The sequence below is a fragment of the Poeciliopsis prolifica genome, unplaced genomic scaffold, assembly GCF_027474105.1.
Source record: "Poeciliopsis prolifica strain line A6 unplaced genomic scaffold, Auburn_PproV2 SCAFFOLD050, whole genome shotgun sequence".
Taxonomy (NCBI): Eukaryota; Metazoa; Chordata; class Actinopteri; order Cyprinodontiformes; family Poeciliidae; genus Poeciliopsis; species Poeciliopsis prolifica.
Window position 1 is genome coordinate 995,107 of NW_026562425.1, and position 24,536 is coordinate 1,019,642.

A 24,536-nucleotide genomic window follows, 5' to 3' on the forward strand; every position below is an offset into this window, starting at 1 on the left:
CTTAAGAGCTTAATCCTAAAAAGTCAAAATAGCTTTGTCAGAAAGTCTCCTTAAAGCTAATATTTCACCACTAAAATGTTGACATTATATTCAACATTTGCACCAATAAGAAAGCATATTTCTCTAAATATCAAACTCATCTCTTCATAAAACCTGAATTCACTCTGCTGAAAGTCCAAATTAGCCTTTTTTGGAAAGAGGAGAGAGGACACCTCCCACAATACCTGCAATGTTTCCCATCTAAAATACTGTAAAAAGACAAGATTAATTGAACCTTTCTGCAAAACCATTTCCTTCTACACTCTTCTCCTGTTGTGCTTCTTTGAGTTTGATTTTGCATGCTATCTAAAAGTCATTAAATAAATGTTAGAACATTTTCTCTATTGAACGTGAGAAAAAAGAAAGGGAGATTAAACTGGAAAAGGGCACTGAACAATTTAAGCCCAGATAGTGACATGTTAAAGCCTTGACAGAGAAAACTGGGCGATTCTGATCTCACATATGCAATTTCCAGTTTTCTTTTGTTTCTGAGCTTTTGATTGCAATTTTAATCAATTTGTTTTTCTCTGACATTTCTGATATGAGAAAAAACAGTCATACATAGTCAATAGGTTTTTGACAGAGGTAGCAGTTTTGAATGTACCTGAAAAAGGAGTAACAACATTAGCTTCACTTATGCAGCAAAGCAAGATGTTTGCTGATGTGTTCACTGCTCAAAAAAGTAGGAGTTTTCACATTCAAAGCAATTCATAAACAGAGGAAAAATAATTGATTTCATAGGATTTTATCTGCAGTTTCCTGATAACAGGAGATCAAATGAGAATAAAACAGAATTAAGAAATCATTTTAGATGATCAAAAACTGTCAGTAAGGTTGGAAATAATTAAATACCAGTGAGGTATATGAGGATGTTGCTTCGGTCGTCAGACAGGAGGCGTTTGGAGCGGGGAGTGCTGGGGGGAAGCCGCCCAGTCAAGACTCGCAGGAAGTTCTCCACTGTCACCTGAAACAAACGGGATCCATTGTGGAACATTAACAATTTACTTGTAATGGTTCACGTCTAATTAATCACAATTTTTTTCTTTTTCCAATCAATCAAGTTTATTTGTATGCACTGTTCAGCAGTAAGGCAGTTCATAGTACTTTTCATCATAACAACACTAAAATCAACAATTGAAACATTTTTCCAAGTCTCATCACTTACACATTAAAATGTTCATTAATGTTTCATTTATTATGGTGCAAAACCAATTCCAAGCAGGTGGGTTTATTTCAGCTGCTTTGCAGTTTTCTGGAAGTTTATTTTAAAAATTTAACGCATAGAAGCTGAATGCTGCTTCTCCAAGTTTGTTTCTGAGGGGTCTGGAAGTGTGATACCACAACCACAGATCTTTAATGCCGTTTGGTGGTTTATAAACTAGCAACAGTATTTCATAGTCTATTTGAATCATCTAATTATGCTAAAAGCTTTTTTAAAAAAAGCCAAGTGCAATAGTTTTACAGCACAGAGGTCGACTGACCTCATATCCACGGTAATCCACCTCAACGTCGTCGCCGTAAACGTTCAGCTCCATGTTCTTGTGGCTAAACACTGTGGCCGGTTTGGGATTTCTGTGGTTACAAGCCATATCGTCGGCCAGCATCAGAACTATATGACTGGCACAAACAAAAAAAGCAAAGAAATAATTACATAAATTTTGTTAAATATAGGTAAATATTGAAGTCAGTCATGTTGAGTGATTTCTATTGGTGGTAAAAATACATTACTTTAGTGTTTCTATTTAGTTTTCTGAATGCATTTGACTTTATGTTGGAGAAAGTGAATAATTTCCCTTTATTTCATAATTTTACTGCAAGTTCTGCTGCAAGTAAGGAATCAAGCTTGTTTTATTGTTCTACTTTTCCGCTTTTATTGGTGAAAATACATAACTTAATCACAGTGCAATCAATAAATTATTCATATTTAATCACAATTACAAAAAAACAATATTTCAAGTAAGTTTCAGACAAAATCTGAAAAAAATAAATAAATTATGCAAATAATTTTTTTGATCAATTCTCCTTTTTCTCTCACGACTTTGCACATATTTGCATGGAAACTGAAGGACAAAAAGCAGAAAAACTATTTTAACGGGTCGGGCAAGCAGAACAACGTTCCTAATTTTATTTCATTTTGATGTTTTTACTGTTATTACCACCAGTTAGCAATGACCCCTGACCCTGTATTTGTTGGACTGAATGGTACCTGTCAGGGATGCCCAGCCTCTTTACGCTCCTGTACACCGACAGAGAATTGGCCACATGTCGGTAGTTGAACCAGAACCTGGAGGTACACACCTGTTTGTCCAGTAAAACAAGAAAAAGTGTCGTAAAAAGCCGGAAGAAATCAGCAAACTGCTCTCTTCATTAACGAAGACAATCAGTCATATTAATGAATAAACACTGACCAGAACAGCCCAGTTGTTTGTATGACCACTGCTGAAGAACTGGCCTGCTGTATTCTGATAAAATAAACGAAACAAGACACGTTAAATGTCATTATTTTTTATGAGATTCTGATATTTAGAAGCGAAGCCGTAAAATAGTATTTATAAAAAAACATAGCAAGCTAACCGGAAGAGATTTGTTTGATAAAATATAACACAGAAAAATATAAATACGGGAGGAAATCCGGAGCTAGAAATACAGACTGATACTCACCTCGACATCAATGCAGTCCGAAACTAAATACGTTACGAATAAACTTAATATAGTGAGTAATTTCATTGTGCAGCGCTGTCAACACTGCCTGGATATCGAGGAAGTAAAACGCTAACCTGCGCGACTACTTCCGGCACGAGACTTTTCAAAATAAAAGTTCACGCGAGGCAACGTTGTTTTATTGAGTTCAATCAAATCCGATATATTTCAGATTTATATAAAAAGCACTCAGGCATAGGAATAATAAAAAATAGTCTATTCTACAACAAAGAGTAGTAAAAGGCTCCCAGGTCTGCTTAATAAATAATGCACACTTGATTCTGCTTAGATTTCTTTTATCTAATATTATCATTGTTGTTATTATAGTGGTAGTATTAGCTCACCACACCAGCTGGAATCTACTTTCTAATTATTAAAAATATATATATTTTTTATGTCTTTTAAATTCAAAAGAAGTTTTACTTTATTGCAATAAATAAAGTAAAAGTCATAATATTATTAATACTTTTTTTTAAACTGTCTTGTGCCTTAAGCTACAAGACAACAAAATAATAATTCATAAAATGTGGATGTGTATTCTGGCGAATACAGGTAATTGAAGTACATGTAATTAAACGAGAAGAACACTTTCAAAGACAGTAATCAAGGTCAATCAAGATGACATATTAATGAATTTAATGTTATCTGCAAGAGATTAAATATGTTAATCTATTGTATTGTCATTATGTTAATTTATTTCTGCTCAATCATCTTCTGATTTTAATGTCATCTGCTTTATTTACACGCCATTTATAAGAAAAATTAGAGATAAACGTCATTTTATGATTAGTTCCACATTCAAACTGAACAGAAGACAAAGATCGGCTTCATACTATTGTGTAGTTGACTGGTTTGTTGTTATATTTTGAGATAATTACTTCTTCCTTATTAGCTACTGAATTGGACATATTTGGATTGAAATATGCTCTCCTGCAAATTGGTAAAAATCTAAAAGTAAGTATTAAAATATCTGCTTGCTCTGAAAGGAGAAACTGTAAAAAATTTCTTCATGCACGTCCAGCTTGATAAGCAAGCAGCACAAAAATCAGCCCTGTCAAACAGCAGGGTGTGTGATTTTAGAGCACTGAAAGCTACTCTAATCCCTGCTGCTGCTGCTGCTTTTTGACCTGCTGTTTCTCTCACTTCCCCAACTCACAGCTCATTATATAATGATGAAATCTGTGAAGTGCAACTCAAGCTACTGTCTTAAACTTTTATATAATTTTTAATCAGAAAAGCAGGGAAGAGATTGGAAAGTGGGGCAAACCAACAGAGCCTAAATATATAAAACAAACCTCTGAAATACCTTGAAGCCACACAAAGTGAACATTAATGTTTAAAACCAATAAAGTGATGGTGCAGATTTTAAAATAATCAAGATACACATTGATTGATTGTTTTTGGAAAGTTCACATTATTGGTGAAATGCAAGTAAATTTTACTCAGCTGATAATATTTACACAGAAATAAGTAAAATGCATCAACATAATAATATATCAAACTACGCAGTTACTTTTTATGAATAGGCTACTAATATTTATTTTGTAAATATGAATTTAGCCCAGTCACATTTTGCAAGGAGCCTTCCATCAACTTAGCCTTAAACACCACTCAGAAAAGAAGAAGACAGGGAACAAAAAACAGATAATCAAAACACTCAAACGTTGAGACAATACCAGAGAAAGTTTCTAGAGAAAAATGTGATCTTTTTTATTTTGAAAAGGCAAAAATGTGCTAGAAAAATCTGAAAATTTTAGATTAATCTCAAAAACGTTTACACAAAAACATTTTTTGGAGGAAAATTACTCCTTTTCATCTACACTTACCTCAAATTACTAAGTTGTATAACTGTGTCTTCCATGCTACATCATTTATAAATCTGCACTTTATAAGCTCGTCCCAATTTTCATAGTTAGATTTGAGTTTTAAAATGTGACGGTCCAAAGTCAGAATTTTGAAAAAAAAAAGAAGAAGAATTCTGAGGGAAAAAAAAACAAAATTCAAATTTAAAGTCAGGGCCAATGACAAAAAAATAATAATAAAATAAATTTAGATTAATCTGAGAAACTTTCCCCCAAAAAAATAAAAAACGAGCACCAAAAATCAAAACTTTAAAAATTTTCAAACAAATTTTGTACTTTTGTAGCTCAGAAATTTCCTTCTTGTTACAGGAAAAAATAGTATTTTGTCTGAATTGTATTGTTTCATTCTGACCCTAATACGCCGTTATACAAATTTGCCTAATGCATAAACAATTTGCATGACTCTGAGAAAAAGTCAAGAGTTTAAGGGCAGAGGGTTTTTTCAGTGGCCCTCATCCTCTTTCGTGTGGATGCACTGTGCGTAAACATGAAGTTTCAGTCCTAACCGCAAACGCCACCAGGAGGCGTGGCGTGCGCTCTTCTGCATACAGAACCCGCAACCTGCCGTCAGCAGAGCACAGACGGTCCAAACCGGAGCAGCGCGCTGCAAGCGAAGCGCTGCGGGAGGCGAGAAAAAGCGTCCAACCGATCCATCCGCACCACTGAGAAGGAACAGGAGGAGGAAGAGGAGGAGGAGCAGGGCAGCGCGGTGGCATCACCTGCAGGAATCCGTTTGAGAAGTCCGCAAGGACTGGAGCGGAAATAATGCGCTGACAGGAGATCTGTCACGAACTCGCCCATTAACCAAAGATAAATCAGAGGGAAAACAGGTGGGAAAAATCCGCCTCCGATAAGTTTTTCATTTCAAAATAAGGAGGAAATCCAGCTGGAGATGAATACCAACGATGCCAAGGAGTATCTGGCACGGAGGGAGATACCTCAGCTGTTTGAGGTGAGAGATGGAGCTGACATGATGTTTTCTACATCAGGTCTGAAGCGTTGCAATGTGCGCTTGAGAGGGTCTTATGTGTCATCTTTTACCAGTGAAGCAGAAAATATTACAGCTGAAAGCTTAAAAACAAGCTGGTTTGATGATCCAGAAGCCGTTTTAAAAACTGTAGTTTAACAAGTATGTAATGCATTTTAAGTTATTGCAGATGTTTAGCAGAGAAATGTGAAAATACTGACTGTTTCTGCAAGAATGCACACATATTTAAACAATACAAGTGGTAATCTTCTCACATCATTACATTCTGAGTTTGAAGGATTGATATAAGATTACTTCTACTTAGAAGACAGTAAATTATCTCCTCCACTTAATTACAGTCAATTCCCACTGTGTTGTGTGGCTAATGTATGCAAGCAATCAGTGCAATCACTGCTGCTTATTTGCCTTCGGCTTAAATTACGTTAAGTAGCGAAGTGGCACATCATCATAACTACTATTTTGGTGCGTGGCACTAAGGCTCAGATACTGTTTTCGTCATCTGTCTGACCAGAAAGGCGATGAAACTTCTAGAGGCTTTTCAGGATGTATTAGAGGTGGAGGAAGGGTGGAAATCAGGAAGGAAGTTCCTGAGGAAAGTGTTGTTTGGGAACAGTTAGGGCAGAGGTGTTTCCTCTTTAATGGTAGCAATAGAAAGAAAAGGTCATCAGGGTCCTCACTGCAAAAGGACAAAATCTTAGCAAGCATCTTTAGTCTAGTTTCATATGGAAACATCTTAGTAGACTTGAAATGAGACAGAAACTAACTTACAAATAACTTTTCATTTATTTATAACTAATAAGTTATAAATAGGCTTCTTTTAGGGAAATAATTCCTTAATATTGGTTAAAAAATATTAGTTCCACTGCCAGAATATTTCATTATAACAAGACATTTTCCAATTTTGTAAGCAAAGTACCCAAAAACTGTACTCAAGTATGAGTAGTGATAATTTAACATATTTTACTCAAGTAAAAGTAAAAAGTAGCTGTCCAATAATTACTCAAGAGAGGCTAAGAAAGTATTTGGTAAAAAGTTTTATTTACTGAGTAACTTTTAAATTATCAATCATTAATATTTAAAAATCATCAGATGGACCAAAATATAAAGTTAAGTGGAATTTTTTGTATTTTAGGATGAAGGTGACAATAATTCATATAAGTAACAAAAAATAACAAAATCAGACGAAGTAAAATTTTTCCAAATCAGTTTCTTTCAATAAAAAAAGTTATGAAACTTTAACAAAAACTGCAGCCGTGTGTGTCTATGTCTGGTGACTTTTTGGCTAAAATATGTTTGTTGTTCATTCGGTGGGTAGAAAATCCAGAAATTTTACTCAAGTAAGAGTAGAAATAATCTTATTTGAGTAAAATAAAAGTTTTAGGAATACTTTTACTCCTAAAAGAAAAAAGTCTTTTTACTTTTAAAAAGACTTTTACTCCTAAAAGTTTTTTTTACTTTTAGGAGTAAAAATACTCCCACAAGTATATTTTATTCCAAAAGGTTACCCAGGTAAATTAATTGAGTAAATGTACCAGATTCTGGTTATAAGTGAAATAATCTGCCAATGAAACTAATGCTTTGTCATTAGTGAAGGAATCATTAACTGTAAAGATCAGGTATATGTTGCTGAAAAATTACTTATAATTTAGTTTTGTCTCATTTCAAGCGTAATAAGATATTTGCCCTAAAAATTAGACCAAAAATATTTGGTAAGATTTTGTGTTTTTGCAGCTGCCCTGTTTTGCCAGACAGGGTCATGGACAAAATGAGATGATTGGTTCCCCAGCTGGAGCCCAGACAGCAGGCAGGTTTTGAACTTTAGATCTCATTAGTTGCTCGGCTCCACTTTACTCCCACAGAACAACAACGATATGCTTTCACCTCTCTTCTCTAACTTTACACCTCATTCTCTGCTCTCCCCACAGAGTCTGCTGACTGGTTTGATGTACTACCGGCCCGATGACCCCATCGACTACCTGGAAGGCTGTCTGAAGAAAGTCCGGGAGCTCGGCGGCACCGAAAAGGTGCGGTGGGATACTTTTGTGGGCCAGGAGAGGAAGTCCCTACCTCCGCTCAACGGCGGCCAGTCGCGCCGGTCCCTCTTCAGAAATGGTGAGGCTGCAGAAAGTCTTGAGTGAAATGTGAAATACTTGTCCATAAAAGTAGGAAAATGTTTTATCAGTGCTTCACTGATTATGTAGTACAACAACACAAGAGTGCCGAAATATGAAGAAATATAAATTTATTTCAAACTGGTTTTAAAAAACAAAGAAAGCCAAAAACAAAATTGTTAGTTTTCCACCTACTTTTACTTTTGAAAAGGAGTAGGGAGAAACAAATACTTATTCCATCCTGCCTCTTATCTCAGTTTAATCAAATATATCAGTTACTGACTCAATACTTCTCAGAAATTTGTGATTAAAAACATGTTGTAGTATTCAAATGTCTATTCGGTTTGCTAAAGAACCAACAAATAAGTTATATTCCATTGAAATCAAATAATTACAAACTGACTAGAAACTATGTATTGTTTTACATTGGTAAGATTTTGTGTTTTTGCAGTGTAGATTTTTTCATTAGCAGTTTAGACGGAGCAATACAAGGCCATTTAATGTGAATTCATTCACAAAAGTAAGCAAATGCTTCAAATATAAACACATAAAATGTATTTTTGTCCACTAACAAACACAAAATTGCAATAAAAATTATTAAAAAGTCCTTGTTGGCCTCTGCTCTGTAACGTTCGCCTCCAGCTGGTAAATATCCCACAATGCACCTGTACATTTAAATTTTACAGTACAGCTGTGCACAGGATCCAATCACATACTTTCCATATGCATTCAGTTCAAAACCCAGCCACCTTACTGCATTATCATGATGTCGTTTTTACAGCCATTTCTTACAGTATTTGGTCACAAACTGTATTTTGTTGATTATGTGATACACCAACACAAAATATTGCCTAATTATATAGTTATACATAATAAGCTGTATATAACTGTATAATTATATAATTACCTGTGTAATTACCAATACAAAATCTTCCCAAGTACTTTTGTTTCACTTTCTAGTGCAAATATTTTAGTTAACTTAAAATAAGACAAAACTAACTTGCATGTAACTTTTGAGAAACATATAGAAGCTTTTTTTTTCCAAGTCAATAATTCCTCAATATTGATTAGAAAAAGTATTATTATTAACCTATCGCATGTAAAAATGTCTTATTATTTATTATTTTACATTTACTTGAAACCAGCTCCTATAAACTGCTAGTAAACTAGTTTTGTCTCATTTCAAGTGTATTGAGAAATTTATGGCGGAAACTAGTTAACAATACTTGGTAAGAGTTTGTGTTAAGTTTGTGTAATACATGCATTCATATTCTACCACAATGAGTAAAAACTTTGCTGACATTACTGTTGCAACATCGTTTGGTTGTCTCAACAAGTTCTTCACATCTGTCTGGCACTTTGGGTTTTGTTCCTCTTCGGTTTGGTCAGTCTTGATCCTGTTCTCCTTTAGTTAGCTCCTCATCGTCTTTCTAATTATGTTTATTGCATATAGTTACTTATTGTTACTCTCGTTTCATCAGGTTTCATTTCACTAGGTCTAATTATTCCTTAGTGTGGATGTTTTGGATCTTACCACATGTATACTCTTTGATTTTAACCATTTAATTGTAGCTCTGTCTGCATGTTTCGCGTTGCTGTGCTGCTGGAAAACAACTCTCAATCTTAAATTGTTTTCAGCCTCAAACATCTTTTATTCCCTCCATCACAGTTTAATCGCCTCCTGGCCTCTAAGTTAAGGTGGACAGCCTTGTAATTGTCAGATTCACTACAAAAACACAAAATCTTGCCAAGTATTTTTGGTTTAATTTCTATTGCAAATATTTTAGTACACTGGAAATAAAACGAAACTAATTTATAAGTAACTTTTTAGCAAGAGACAGGAGTTTAAGTAAAAAAAAATCCTCTTAACGTCGCCTTAAACTTCTCCACAACTGGGTTTTCATCGTGATGTTTTTCCACTAATGTGTTTCTACTAACATCCTGGACAGTTTGTGTCCAGGATGTGTGGGGTCTGCAGAGATGTTAGCTGCCCTTTTTGTGACCCTAGATTTGTACAAGTGAGCCCTGATGACTTACGCTGACACTCTGATTACTAATTAGATGACTAATGAAGAAAAGGTGAAACTTTGGGTGTGCATTTATCGTATCATGACAAATTTCTTATCATGGGAAGATTTTCATTCATTTTTGTCACAATAAATTCCAATTAATATTTAAAAACTTCTAAAGCTGTCCAGGTCAGGATTGTTTTCAACATTTTTCTCCACTGTTTGTTTAATAAAAGGATATTAATAAGTATCAAACTTGAAAATATGATTAAATCAATTTTATTTATAAAGAAGCATACTAGAAGCAGGTGAAAGCAAATGGGGATGTTCATTAAGAACAGTATTTGTTACTAATAAACAAATACTGCTAAAAATGCTGTCATGCAAACAGTTCCACAAAAAAGAATAAAGAGATGTTATCATCAATAATACTACAAAATATTGTGATAAAACTGGATTTTAATTAAGTTTATCAAAATTAATACCAGGCGTCTCGATTTTTTATTTGTAAAAAATAAAATAAAAACTCAATGTGATGCAACAAGGACAGTCATTTAATTTTTTCCACTTCACATTTATGTGCTACTGTTAGGTCTCTCATAAAATTACAATAAATCACATTTAAATTTAAGATGAAAAAATGTGATGACATACAAGGGACATGAATGCTTTGTAGATCTGACAAAAAAAGTAAAAATTTTTTACAGCCAATATCTAATTTAATAGCGAAAAATTGTCATGAAATGTAAGTAAAAGAAATAAAAGATTATTTCTTTTGAAGAAAGCTGAAAGCATCCCACTCTGCTCTGTGTTTTAACAGTGAAGGGTGCTGACATTTGCAGAGCATCTTGAGAAGTTCATTCGCAGATCCTCTGTTCAGACTTTTGTGTTTTCCTTTGAAGTACAGGAAGGAGAATAAGAGGTTTCTTCCTCTGGCTCTAATGTGATGTGTATCCATATGCGTCACCCACTCTCACTCTCTGAAAAGTGCCAAAAGTGAGACACCTGAGCTCTCACTGCAAAATTTATGTGTTTTTTTTCTTTTTAGATAAGCTGTTTCCTGTTCAGAAACAGTCTCCAGTGTGCATTTAATTGCCAACATGAATGAACTCTCTTCACTGGAGACAAACTTGTGCAGTTAATTAGTAATCTTTGCTGTCTTGTTGGCGGTTATCACTTCCAGTTACAACCCTGTGCAGGTGGATGCATTGCGGAAAATCCCCATTTATGCAAAACCTGGTTGAAATTTGCAAGGCAAAATCAAATTCAGCTACACAGTCAGAATCGGCATGCTTATGCTTTTATTTGAACTTCAAAGCTTCCTCTCTTATTTTCTGAAGTTCAGGGTTTTTGCTGCTTTGAAAACAAATATCTGCAAACATCCTGTGTTGTCCTGCAGTTATTCTGGTTATGCCACAAGACGTCACAGAGACGTAGAGATCGTACAAATAAGAAAAGCAGTGACCGGCAGGTTTACTATTTCAAGAAAGTGCGTGGATGAAAGCCTGAAAGCGGCAGTATTTTGCTGAGCAGAGCGGCCGGCTGATGAGTGTCATTGATAAATGGAGCTTGTGGCTGAAGCTCATATCTGCCATGTTTCAAAAGCCTGACAAAAGGAAAATCTGCTCTGATGTCTTAATTTCATTCCTGCTTCCCAACTGATTCATGCCACTGCAAAAACACAAAATCTTACCAAAAAGTTTTGGTTTAATGGACCATATTTGTTAAGTTTCTACAAATATCATAATTATTTCTAGAGTACTAACTTATAAATAACTTTTCAGAAAAATATAAAAGTTTGTTATAAGTCAATTATTTGTAATATTGATGAGAAAGCAGTAGTTCCACTGGCAGATTATTTCACTTATACTCTTTGTGTTGTGTCACCAAAACTCTCATTAAAATGTGTTGACGATTGTGGTTATGATGTGAGAAAATGTGCAAAAGTTTGGAATATTTTTTGTATAGCAGAACATAAAAGTAGTAATTTGTGAATTAACTAATAGTATTAACGTTGTGAGAGACATATAATCGATACTTTAATAACCAGAAACTGAATTATATTGATTTGTTTTGTCATGCAAGTTTTACTTTATTTGTAATTCAGGTAATTTTAGTTAGAGTGAATACTGGTTGTATGTAATGTTCACTATAATTTACAGTAAAATACCGACAGCAGTGTTTGCCAGAATTTTATCATATAAATACGGATTTTACCTTATTTATTTTTAAATACTTTTTTTTTTTACAGTGAAGTCTCTGCTCCTTCTAGTCTTCTGATAAATTAGCCCATTAACTATGTTGTAGGTCGACTACCAATTACATTGATCAATGAATGCAGTAAATTGTTAAAACATACAGATATGCTACACAGGTTGATTAGCAACAGTAATGAAGTCGCTTTGTTAGCATATGTACCCAATATGTTGTTCTCTCTAATTTACTGTAAAGTCAACTCATCAATTCCTAAATCGATTGATAAACGAATAGTCTTTTATCGATGTATCAATATAACTTTGTTTCAGAAATTTAAAGTGATATAATCTCGTTGTTACCTTTGTGCCACAGTTTTGCCAGAAAGCCCCAACTTCCCCTACAGACGTTACGATCGCCTCCCTCCCATCAGCCAGTTCTCCATCGAGAGCGACTCGGACCTGTCGGAGACGGCCGAGCTCATCGAGGAGTACGAAGTGTTCGACCCGTCCAGGCCGCGACCCAAAGTCATCCTCGTCATCGGTAAAGGAGCGCTGCAAAATGCCAGCTTTTTAGAGTGTGTTCTCCATCAGATGAGACGCAGAAAATGCGTGTGAGAGTGTGTGTCGGGAAAACCCGGGGTAGCCGGAAAAAATCTTGGAAAAGTCTAAAATTGTTCCCACAAAGAAATCATAAAAGAAACATTTGAATTTAAACAATATCCATATAAAAAGGCGAAAGAAACAAAGAACTAAATAAATCCGCTTTTCATCAAAGAAAACAAATAAGAATGCATTTTTAGGTCCCCCCGCCATTTTGAAATTAATGGTTCAGTCCAAAGTGTAGGAGAAGCAACAGCAGCGCTGCTAACAGCACAGGCTCCGTCAGAGCCGCTGAAATGAGGAGCTAGCAGAGGCTTGGCAGTAGAAAAAAACACTCTAGTAAGTAAAAGGTTAAAGGAAAAGACATGTAACTAATTTTATTTTATATAGGAAGAAAAACATTAATAATAAAAATCATTTCATTACTTTGACTGAATCATTAATTTTGGACATCAAAACTAGCATAACTAGCTACATTGCTCCGATGAACTCATTATATGGGAGCAGCATAGGAGAAAAAGAGAAAAACAGAAAATTGTCTTTATTTTTTACTATGTATGTAGAGCCTTTACAACCACAAAAACAAAAAACATGAGGGTATTTTTCAATAAAATCCCTGGTGCTTTGAGGGTTACGTTTAAGTTATAATATGTCCCAGATATTTGTCATTTCTCCCTTCTTATAGGTTCTTAGGCATTAAAGACATGAAAAAAATCAATGAGAAATTTTATTAAATGGAGTTACTCATTAAAAGTTGTTTTTATCTAAAGCCTTAAGTTTTGTAAAGGTGTAGCAAAGATTAGGTCAGTGACACTGAACCAAACCAAATATTGAAACATTTCATATTAGTTTCATTTCTGTGGTTCTCAGTAGTTTGTTTACTGAGAAAAACACGTTTGATGCGCTTCACCACTTGATAGTCATTTTTGGTCCTGCACACATCCAAAACATTTTAAGCCACATTTTACATGACGTTTCACTATAACTTTGCCAAGATCAAAATTGATCTTGAGAAATTTCGCTGTTCACGGTCTCCCCACCGATAACGAGATAGGATTTCCTCCCTTGCAAACGATGCTCAGTGCTTTTATATTAAAGGATTTAGAAATGCAAAGATGCTGATGAAGTAAAACTTTGTGGTCTGGATAGGAATCTATGTCCATTTCCTGGTATTCGAGCTCTCTTGTATCATCAGAGCTGATCTCGCTTCATGTTTCTCAGTGTGTTTGACGCTCTTAATCTGATTTCCTTGGCGTGCTTGCTTTAAGCTGTCTAATAATCTCATTTATCTTGTTAATCATTTCCACAACAAGTCTTGAACCTACCTTAGCTCAAACGCAGCTTCAAGACAGTTTGTCAAAGGTCGAGAAGAAGCAAGAAGACGACTTCGGTCCCTTCTTGAGCTCTTTTATTTGAGTGGATCTCTGTGGAGTGGCTGATTGGTGTTTGTCCTCGCAGCACAAAGTACTGCCTGTCCATCGCTTTAAGAGCATGCTGTGCCCTGGTTTTGAAGGGAAAAGCAGCATGGCAGCTGCTGTCACCTCCGCAGAAGATCATGGTGAATGTTTTGTGTGTCCGTTTTTTCAGAAAGCTGTTAGGAGGATGTTAGGATGTGAAGAAGAATTACAAAATGCAAAAAGCATCTGCCATGACAACAAAGTGTCCCAGAAGTTATTGCAATAAATGATAATGTTGTTTTGAGACCATTTTCAAGTAGTAAAATGGTAATAATGAAAGTACTAATGAAATTTAACACTGGAACTGGAAGACATTTTAAATATCCAAAATAAATAAAACAAATAAAATAGATACTAAAGTCCCTGTAAACATAATTGCCCTTTAAAAATGATTTAAGCTTTTTGTCATCTAATCTTTGGTAGAAAGAGAGAGACATGAGAAAAACAATCAATCATGCAAATGGAAATTAGTAGTTTTAATTGATCTTCCTATTAATTGGTTTTTGTGGCTTTCAAGCAGACTGATTTTCCTTGTAACTATAAACAAAACATGTTTGTCTAAATCCCTCGGAGGAAAATAAAAATAAATACCTTCATTATCAGATCAATGGCATTTTCTGCCATTTTTATTAGTAAAAATGTGCAAAAACACAAAGTAAATTAATCTTTAATTTAAAAAAACTCACTGAAAAAAGAGAAACAATGGAAATTTAATCTGGACACAATTCACGTTCATGTTGAATATTTGCTTTTACAGAGAGAAGTTCTTTTATCAGAGATCTTTGCACAATCTCTATAGACCAGGGGTGTTCAAAGGAGGGTCCGGGGGCCATTTGCAGCCCCTACACTCATTTTGTGAGGCCCACCCAAACACAATTCATGAATAAATTAAATAAATTGGGACAAAACTACATTTTCAATAAATATCTTACTGAAAAGGTTTGATGCAGTGATTGTCTTTTAAAAATTTTCTGCTTTCCTTCTGTTGTTATGGTAACTAGGACCACATCTAGTCATTAACTTCATAATCTAAAGCATATAAATCTGCTTTTAATTTCTACATTAAAGTTGACTAAATACAGTTACTGTTTTCAAATGAAGAGCTAGTTCTTGTTTTTATTATTTTGTCTGTTTTCTTAAATCGATGCCAAAATAAAAAGCAAACTGCAAACTTGTCATTTAACAAGGAAAATCCAAAATCCAGCTGACCAATTATGCTGGAGTTTCACTGAGGTTGCTAGGTAACAGGCTGAGCTTGACCGGGGCTGCAAGGTAACAATGAAGTTTCCCGTTGAATGTGACTAAGTTGGGATTCTTTTTAAAAGGTCCATTTCCCAGATTACCAAAAAAAACAACAGTCTTTTTTTTTTCAGCACTTGGGCTGCTGTTAGAAGCAGCAGAGATGCAAATTGGAAATATCTATTGGAAATGAAAACATGCAAAATGTTCATCTTACATAATAGTTCTGCTTCAAAAGGCTGGTGTCACTGGGATAAAACAGAACGGACTCCATTAAGAGTCTGGAAAGTGCTGGAAATCAAAAGTGCTTCTGCATGAGAATGCACCAGCACGCAAATTATCCATAATTTTATTATGGATAAATCGATCCATGGGACCTAAATTGTCCGAATTTTATTTTATTTATGACACACTGTAGGCTCAACCTGGGAAAGCTAGCAGAGATTTCCAGAAACCTGGAAATGAAGCGAAGCTCTGAAAAAAAGAGCATTCAGATTTACACACGGTTTCCGTCTGCGTGTAAAATTATCTTATGCAAGTTTACGTTTTTCTTCATCAACCTTCAGGCAGTTTTACTGAAAATACCAACTTTAAAAGGGTCTGTCACTGTTCATTTTGCTGGAAAACGATCACTTTATGTTTGCAATTCTGCTTTAGGTTGATAAAAAATGTTGACACCATTAATCCAAAGATATTCGGTGAGAAAATATGATTTCTTTATGTCCTCCTCCTCCACAAACACACACACTTAATCACACAGGCCTGCTTTCTCTCACCGACACACACTCACCCACACATGACAACAAACCTCCCCAAAAACATCAACAGCTCTCTCTTTCTCCCTCTGTGCTCAGGTGGCCCTGGCAGCGGCAAAGGAACACAGAGCCTGAAAATCGCCGAGCGCTACGGCTTCCAGTACATGTCTGTGGGCGAGCTGCTGAGGAAGAAGATGATCCACAATGCCACCAGCAACAGGAAGTGGAGCCTGATCGCCAGAATCATCACCAACGGCGAGCTGGCGCCGCAGGTAGCCGAGAAACAGAGACAGAGACGTGTTGGCGGGGGGGGGGGGGGGGGGGGGGGGCGGGTGAGATGGACTAAATATTTTGGGAGAAATAAGCGGCATGTCCAGACACTCGGGTCAGGTTGTTATCACAGCATGAATGCAGCGAGGAACTAATTGGCAGAAGGCGCATGACAAGCATGCTGGAGAGAGAGGATGTTTATCTGTCTTATTAGCATCCATCTTTCTAAGGTAATTACTCCGCTTGGAAGAAAATGAGCGCTGACCCCCTCCTGTGGCTGTTTACGCTTCACTCTTTCTAACAGTACCTAGCATAATTACAACACAATAACATATCCCCAGTTCAGCGTCTGACATTAACTGGATTCACCTCAGAGGTTTTTTTTTTCTTGCACAGCTTCTACCTGTTATTAAAAACCGACTCAGAGCAACATCTCAAATAATAGAGAGCAGAAATTTTTGATAAAAACAGCTGCAGGTGAGATTAAACCGGAAAATGCTCAGCAAAACACCACAGACATTTCTTTTATGCTTTAAAGTCTAGCTTTCAGTTTGGAGCCTCTCTTTAGATTTCAGTTCATCCTTAAAGTTGCAGTATGGAAAAACTAACCATGTTGTGACAATATCACAATATCCTCCCTGAGCTGCTGTTGCAGTCTGAAGTAATGCACCGCTCCCAGTCAAAAACAGCCCATCAGAGCCAGGAGGTTGGTCTTAGTCAATCAATATCATGTACTCGCTGCTAAATGTGCTAATGGTGGAGAAGCAACTTACCATTACAGGAAAACCATTTTTCAGTGGCTATGCTAGCTTGAGGATATGCTATCAGGAAGAAGCTCTACAACAGCAAAGAGAAACACAGGAAGATGATTGACAGCGCTAAGACCCGCCCCCTGGCTCTGATTGGCTGTTCCTAGTTAGCAGTGGTAGAAAGTAGAAGAGCCCAGTTTTTTCAAAAATCATCTAGGTCATGCTGTACTTTCACGACAAAGTGACAGTTTCAACAAACATGAAAAATATAAATTTATTTTTGTTGAAAAAGTTACATAGTGCTGCTTTAAGCTGTCAGATGGTAACTGTTAAATCTTCACAAGTATAGTAAAAACTGTGAAATAAAACAGCATTTAAAACAAAAAAATGAATAAATAATTATTGATTTCAAATGATATGACATGTTTATATCATTTTGCAGCCCGAGCCTGATGGATTATAGATATTAGAGTATATAAGTAATACTCAAAACCACCTGAGTGATCAATCATGTTTGGGCTTATTGTAAAATATTCCACTCCATGTATTACAATACCAAACAGGTGGAGTAACTCATTGAAAACATCTCCAGAGGATGGTTTTTACGACCTTCTGATGTGTTGCCGTCGCTGTGAGGTCATGACACAGACATAAGCCTTGGACCTAGTCATAAAGAGCCCGTTTTAGATTGATGATTCTCATGAATTATCCACAGTAACCGCCTTAGTCATCGTTCATCTTCCTTCTCCTGACATGTCTGAGACGTTAGTTTGCCCTTGGAGCGGTTCAGTCGAGATGAGGCAAACGGCAAAGTAGGCCAACCTGCAATCATAAATCATAGAGTGGCTGCTTGGCGTCGATTCATACTGTAAGTGTTTGGTTTATTTATGAATTAAATTACTGAGCTGCAGCTTTAGTTATTCCTACATTGTTCTTGTTGCACAGGGAGTTAGCTAAGATTTGAGTGTGCCTTATATGAAAAAATATTCACATTTTGCCACATTACCACCAGACATTTCTGCATTATTGGCTTTTTATCTAATAGATCAGCAGAAAAATGTGCTTGTTGGGGAAGTAAACAAACTATTTATACATATAATTGTCTTACAGTTTGTAGATTTTTCCTGTCACCATTTTACTGTTAATTACTGTTAAACATACAAATATTTTTGAGGAAATGCATCAAGATGCTCAAGCTGAGATTGAGTTATTTTACAAAGATGATAAATCAAAATATCTTAGAAGGCTTGTAGTTGAATGAAAATGTTTTTCTAAACAGTGTTGACTGAGGAGAGATGACGTCAAATGAACTTTTCAGATTTTTATTTCAAAATTCTTGGAAAACCATAAATGTTTATGGTCGTAAGGTGACAAAATGTAAAAAGAGGCGACTTCTCCAAGGCACTGTTCAGGCTCGATTGAACAAACTTCAGTTATGTCCATCACATAAACACATTTTTCTAAATGTAATTAAAACTGTAATGGCACTGAAGTTGCAAATGATCCAATAAGGCTGAAAGCGCAGATGAAGCAGCACTTCACTCAGCCAAACGCTGTTTGTCTCTCAGAGCCTTTTTCTCTTAGAAATCCCACCTGGCCTCTGAAAGGAAGATCTTGGACTGTCGACAGCCAGCTCTAAAATTAAACACAGAAAGCACAATTGGTTTTATTGTCTTAGTCTGTGAAGTATCTTCATCTTAATAGAGCTTCAGCAGAGAAAAGTTTTAGAACCAGCGTCGCGTTATTCCGAGGAGTTTACAGTCCGTCTCAATGAAACCATTTTGATCCTTAGATTAGTTTGAATCCCTGCATGGATGGCAGCTCCCATTCGGAAACTAAATGCCTCGGTTAGTCAGGTTATTTTTAGGCCAAGGAATTACATCATGCATCTCTGCCATACTGCAAATTACTGTCTGCCAGAGAGAAGCTTTCGAACATGTTGACCTCCTCCAGCCATGGGGAAGTAAGTGATGCTAAAAGAAGTTGACGTCCTCTGGCTTCAGGAGGTCGTCGCTCTGCCGCAGTTACAACCATTAAAGAAACCATTAGATAAAGATGAACACATCGGTGGAAATTGCACAAGTTGAACACTTTCCTCTTCAGTCACCTGTTGTCGCGTTACTGCAACAAACTTTACTAGTTTTTATCAATTAAGTTTATCTGAATCCTACATTTCAGCAACAGTTGTCAAGTGCCGACTTTACACATCAAAGTGTTGATTAATGTTTTATTTATAATGAATCAAAAGCAACTCTATAATCCCACTCTAGTCTAGATTTAAAGAATCTCAGTTTTCAGCTGTTTTGCAGTTTTCTTTAAGTTTGAGGTTTATTGGAACTGAATATTGTATTGTTTTTCCATGTTTGGTCCTGATTCTGGGGATGCAGAACAGAACCAGAACACTTGAGATGTCTGGAAAGTTGCGATGACGACAGCAGATCTTAATGTATTGAGCTGCTAAGCCGTTCAGTGATTTATAACGGTGCGTCAGAAACACCTCTGACCCTTCTGGTTCGACGAGTGTGCACTTTTGATGCAGTCGCACCAAACACGTTTTGAGCGTTTACATACGTTTATGTGGACTTTCTTCTTTGATTTCCAATTTGGACTTCAAGTGATTCACTTCCTGTTAGAGAGCCCCCTGGTGGTTGAAGAAAAAGCCACAGAAAAGCCACACCGGGCTACAAACTGCAGCGGCTTATAGTCCGAAAAATATTGTATTTTAAATTCTATCCTCTGAATCTGAATAGTTTTTTGTTAAGCACTGTATATTATTTCTTTATAATCTGTTGCTGAAATGATTCTCTCAGAGGAAAACATCCTTTCTGTTATTTGTATTGATCCTGAAACATAATGACCTCCCTGCAGAAATGGCAGAATTTCTTTTATCGCTTTTTATTAAAAAAAAAAAAAAAAAACATCAACAGCTTAGGCACAGGATGAAGGCACTCATGAATCATGTTGCTTTTTTCATTTTTTTCAGGAAACCACAATAACTGAGATCAAACAAAAGATAATGAAGATCCCAGACGCCAACGGTATCGTCATAGATGGCTTCCCTAGAGACGTTGGACAGGCCCTGTCCTTTGAAGACCAGGTGAGTCTCTGTTATTGGACCATCTGTCCTCGTCCGTCTCTGGGATGATATTCCCCCGTTTACTTTTTCAATCTCTTAAAAGGAAAAATCGTCACTACAGAGTTGTTATAACACATGGATTTCATGGAAGCCACAACACGATGCTGTGGAAACGTTCAGAAATAACCAGAAAGTCATGCTTGTAAGCATGAGCTGCAAGCCTAATTAAGTATCCAAATGAGGCAGTCCCAGTCCAGCTTTCTGCCTGAGATGTGAGGACGGCATCATCAGCTGCTCTGTGGGTTGTGTAACCCCACAGGTTATTTAATGTGTTTGATATCAGGAGCTGAGCAACATCACAGCATCACTGCAAAGGCATTTAGACTCTTTGATGTCCACGCATTAATGCCAGTAAAGGTAACTTAAAAGTTTAAAGGGGAACGATTGTGTAAAATTCACATTTTGCACGTTCTTTTGGCCTCAACTGTTTTTAAATACAAACAAACGTCCAGATATTTCTTGGCAATAAGTTAATGTTTCTTGATGTCTGTTTTAAAAACCTTCTGAATGTAACAAATTAGCTGGTGTTGCTAGCAGTGAAGGCCAGACCATTACCTGGCAACCCAAGCAGGGTTCCAGCACGTTTGGTCAGCTGATTTTGAGGTTTTTATTTTTCTTTTCATATTATACATACCCCCATCCCCTCAAAAAAAAAATAAATAAATAAATAAATAAAAATTACATTTCCAACAAGGAAGAAGAAAGAAAAGAAATTCCCATCCAACAAACAACCAACATCCCCATAAATACTGTCATATACAAGTATGGCAGGTATGTAGCAAAAAAATAAATAAAATAAAAAAGATTAAGACCATATAAAAACCAATGTCAAGATTTATGGAACCACTATTCAGCCAAAATTTCAACGGTCTGTTAGTCAGCTTGTTTATAATTCAATGCAAAAATACTTAAACAAAGGAAATTAAATAATTTTACCGTGCTATGTGTTGTACAATGACTGCTGGAAAAGACAAGCATTTTCTTGTTGCTTTACCATCCAGAAACCACTTACTTCAATTTTGTTGGTTGTGTAGGAGGCTCTCTCTCTGCTTTTCAAAGATGTACAGTTGCATAACTGTGTATTTGTTTGCAGCCATTTCCTCGTGCGAGGATAAATATTGAGTTTCGGAGGAGTGGTCTGTTGTTGTTTATTTGAATTTAAAGGGACAGACGGCCCTAAAACAGCTCATTCTGAAAGGAGCTCAAAAGGAGTTCAGACTAACATTTAATTATCTAAATTTGATTTTGTGTAAAAAATTGTATGAACACGTTCTTGTAAACCATAGTCCTATTCTAACATGTTCAAAGATACTTGATAGGTTACCGTTAAAGCCTGTGAGAGTTAAAAGATTCATGTATCAAAAATTGCATCTGGAGAATTTCTCATAGATTTTAATGTACATATTTTGGTTACAGTACTTGGATTATTTTTGGGCAAGTTTTAGTATAAACTGTATAGTTGTACAAGTTTGGTATAATGGTCTGAAAAGTCGACCACATTCAGCAGCTAAATTACTAGAAGACGCCACTTATATTTGAGCAAAGTCAGTTACGTCATCCGAGTACGAAACGTTCTGCCAACCCCTAACTAAGAATCAAATGGAGACTTTTTCAAAATCAGTTTGCCAATGTGTCTTAACCACTGGCATTTTCTGAGGTATATAGAGTTTATAAAACTCATAGAAAGTGGAGCAGAGGACATTGATCCTTGTAGTGAGTTGAAATCCTTGGATTTGAGACCAGCATGTTTTCTCCCCTTCTCTCTTTGCCTGTTTCCTGTCTGACTCCTCTCAGTAACGGCCGTGAGCTCCACAAGGATAAAAAAGAAAAAAGAAAACACTTTCCTGGCACTGTAGATAAAGTCCTGCTTGGCTGAGTAGACATAAAAATAACATTTCCTTTTCAGAAATCTCTTACTTGATGACAGATTCTGGTACGTGACAGCTCTGATTTACAGGAGGATCATTTAAGTGCTTTAATTTTTTTACCCAGTGTTTATTTTTATTGCTGAGAAACAGCAATAATTTGTTCGGGTTTTATCTTTCTGTGGCATCAAATTGAGATGCACTACTTCTTTTTGTACAACCTGGAGTTTTATTTATTGATTTCTGAAGTGTGTTGTGCCTTCATCATCACTTTGGCTGTTTCATCACTGCGCGTGCGTCACATCCCGTATCAACGCTGGCATGAGTTCACACCAATCCCACTCATTGTGCTTTATGTCACCATGTTACATCTGCTGCTGCTGCTGGTGCTGCTTTCTTATCCTCTTACCAAACTGTCCGATAATTATCAGTTAGCAAACAAGGTATTCGTTTAGCCTTCTCCAGTATCCGACTCATTAACTATGGGGTGCTTTTTCTACCATAATCCAAAAGCACACATTTTCTGTTTGAAAGCAAGACTTTATGTCTTTCCTCTCAAAACTTGTAATGCTTGTACTCTAAACTTCTCCTCACGCTCGGACGTAGTCTCTGCTCGGACTCTCTGCTTCCTTACAAAACATTTTCTGCTTGCTTCTGGAACAAAAATGCATCGTCGCCTGGCAACCTCTCAGGCAATAGGATGACAGTGTTGCACTGGGTGCGTTTGTTTCCTTCTAGCGGGTCTGCCTGTGTGGTTACCATTGATCGTAGCAACCTGCACCAGCCACTGTATTTAGGGAGAAACAACGGCCTCAGCTTTCTGCTCCATGTTTCGTTAAACATCCGCCAGCAGTGTGCTACTGATTGCTAACAGCTACTGATCTTAGGCAGGAGTTTGTTCACCCAACCAACTCCCTACATCCAGAGGCTGATGCAGGTTGCTACAATCGATAGCAGCCTCACAGGCACACCTGCTAGAAGGAAACAAAGGCACTCAGAACAACACTTTCATTCTATTGGCTGAGAGGTTGCCAAGCGACAGTGCCAAAAAAGCATTTTCAAAAGCAAGCAGAAAATGTTTTGTAAGCGAACAGAGAGTTCTGCAAGAGCACAAGGAGAAAGGTTTGAGTAAGCATTACAAGTTTTGACAAGAACGACATGAAGTCTGGCTTTCAAAATGAAAATGTAAGCAAAAGTATTTCACTGGGCTGCCTTAGTTAATCAATTAGATATATGTGATCTGCTTATGTCAGCTGATGGGCGATGCAAAAAGCCATTTCTTTTCAGGGACTACATTCCATATTCCTTCTGTGACACCAGATAGCATACAGGCACAAAAATGGAAGTAAAGATGCATAAAAATATGCATCTGCTCCAATATGGAAGTCCTAAACCCATCATAATTTATATTATGATTATATATATTTACACAGTCCAAACTAGAGCACCACAAAGCAAACATTACAGAGGAATCTGATACTGAAAGTAAATTTTTTAGTAGTTTTTAAAAGATTTGCCGTATTTCAGGAGCTGCCGACTGTAAAATGTGCCTTCACTTCAGCCATCAAGTATAAGCTAAAGTCTCTATTTGCACTCATTATACTGTAGAGCTTCCCAAGAGGTTTCAGATCTTAATTTAGCTGTCTCACTCACAAAGTTGCCATTTTGGTTCGCTGTCGCTCTTCACACTGCATTCGCTCCTGCAGACATCATCTCCTCTTTTAAGGTATAATTTGTGCCTGTGACAAATTGTCTTCAATGCTCAGAAACCGGCTGAAATAAGAAAGTATATTCCTTCACCAGACTCGATATGGTTTGGGTTTGTGAAAAGGGCTTTTTGTGCTCTTCTGTCAAACATCTATAACATGGAGGGTTGCACTTTCAGCGGAGTGTGTTAAGTATAACTCCGGGGTTTCGTAATGAACTGTCAGTCTGTCTGCGATGTTCCTCACCTTTCATGTAGTGAAAGCAGGAAATACGAACAGGATGTAAGATCCAGTGCAACAAAGATGGAACTGTGAAAAGTGAACTGTAAAACTGTTCCAACTCTGAGATCGGTCAAGTGATTAAATGGAGTTTATTGAACTAATTTTGTTGATATTTGTTTGTCATGACAACTTAATGAATTAACTTGGATAAGCTTAATTTCATTACCTTGACCAATTAATGCATCCTCCAGCAATGTATTAAGGCCAATGTCAATAGAAAAGAAACTCAGAAATTCTCTAGAAAAAAAACAAGGACTTTTCTGACCTCCAAAAGTTGAAAATGTGTTGGAAAAACTCTGATATTTTGAGACTAAACTCAGAATTGTTCTAGAAAAAACAAGCAAATGTCTGAGCTCCAAAAGTCAAAGAAAACTCGGAAATTTTGAGATTAGCCTCAGAAATTTTCTAGAAAAACCAAGAAAATTTCTGAGTTTCAAAAGTCAAAAATGTTTCAATGTTTTGAAACTCAGAAAATGTCCAAAAGTCAAAAAATGTTTAACTTTTGGAAATTTTCTGAAACTCAGTAATTTCTGTTTTTTCTAGAAAATTTTGGAGCGTTTTTGGCCGGCATTT

At 36.3% G+C, this 24,536-nt stretch overlaps 2 protein-coding genes across 2 annotated transcripts in view; one reads left to right on the forward strand and one right to left on the reverse strand.

Annotated features, from left to right (window-relative positions):
* The window catches only part of pigk (phosphatidylinositol glycan anchor biosynthesis, class K), a 37,007-nt gene extending 34,197 nt beyond the window's left edge, over positions 1–2,810 (reverse strand). The window contains exons 1-5 of the mRNA XM_055058262.1: positions 2,701–2,810; positions 2,448–2,501; positions 2,246–2,337; positions 1,521–1,656; positions 892–1,003 (exon numbers count right to left, since the gene is read on the reverse strand). Coding sequence (XP_054914237.1) covers positions 892–1,003; positions 1,521–1,656; positions 2,246–2,337; positions 2,448–2,501; positions 2,701–2,766 — 460 coding nt within the window. The 5' untranslated portion in view covers positions 2,767–2,810. The remainder of the gene's footprint in view (positions 1–891; positions 1,004–1,520; positions 1,657–2,245; positions 2,338–2,447; positions 2,502–2,700) is intronic.
* A 2,351-nt stretch (positions 2,811–5,161) lies between these two features.
* Positions 5,162–24,536, forward strand: part of ak5 (adenylate kinase 5) — a 77,289-nt gene continuing 57,914 nt past the window's right edge. Inside the window, exons 1-5 of the mRNA XM_055058257.1 lie at positions 5,162–5,553; positions 7,515–7,701; positions 12,278–12,445; positions 16,055–16,227; positions 19,958–20,071. Of these exons, the coding sequence (XP_054914232.1) occupies positions 5,494–5,553; positions 7,515–7,701; positions 12,278–12,445; positions 16,055–16,227; positions 19,958–20,071 (702 nt within the window). The 5' untranslated portion in view covers positions 5,162–5,493. The remainder of the gene's footprint in view (positions 5,554–7,514; positions 7,702–12,277; positions 12,446–16,054; positions 16,228–19,957; positions 20,072–24,536) is intronic.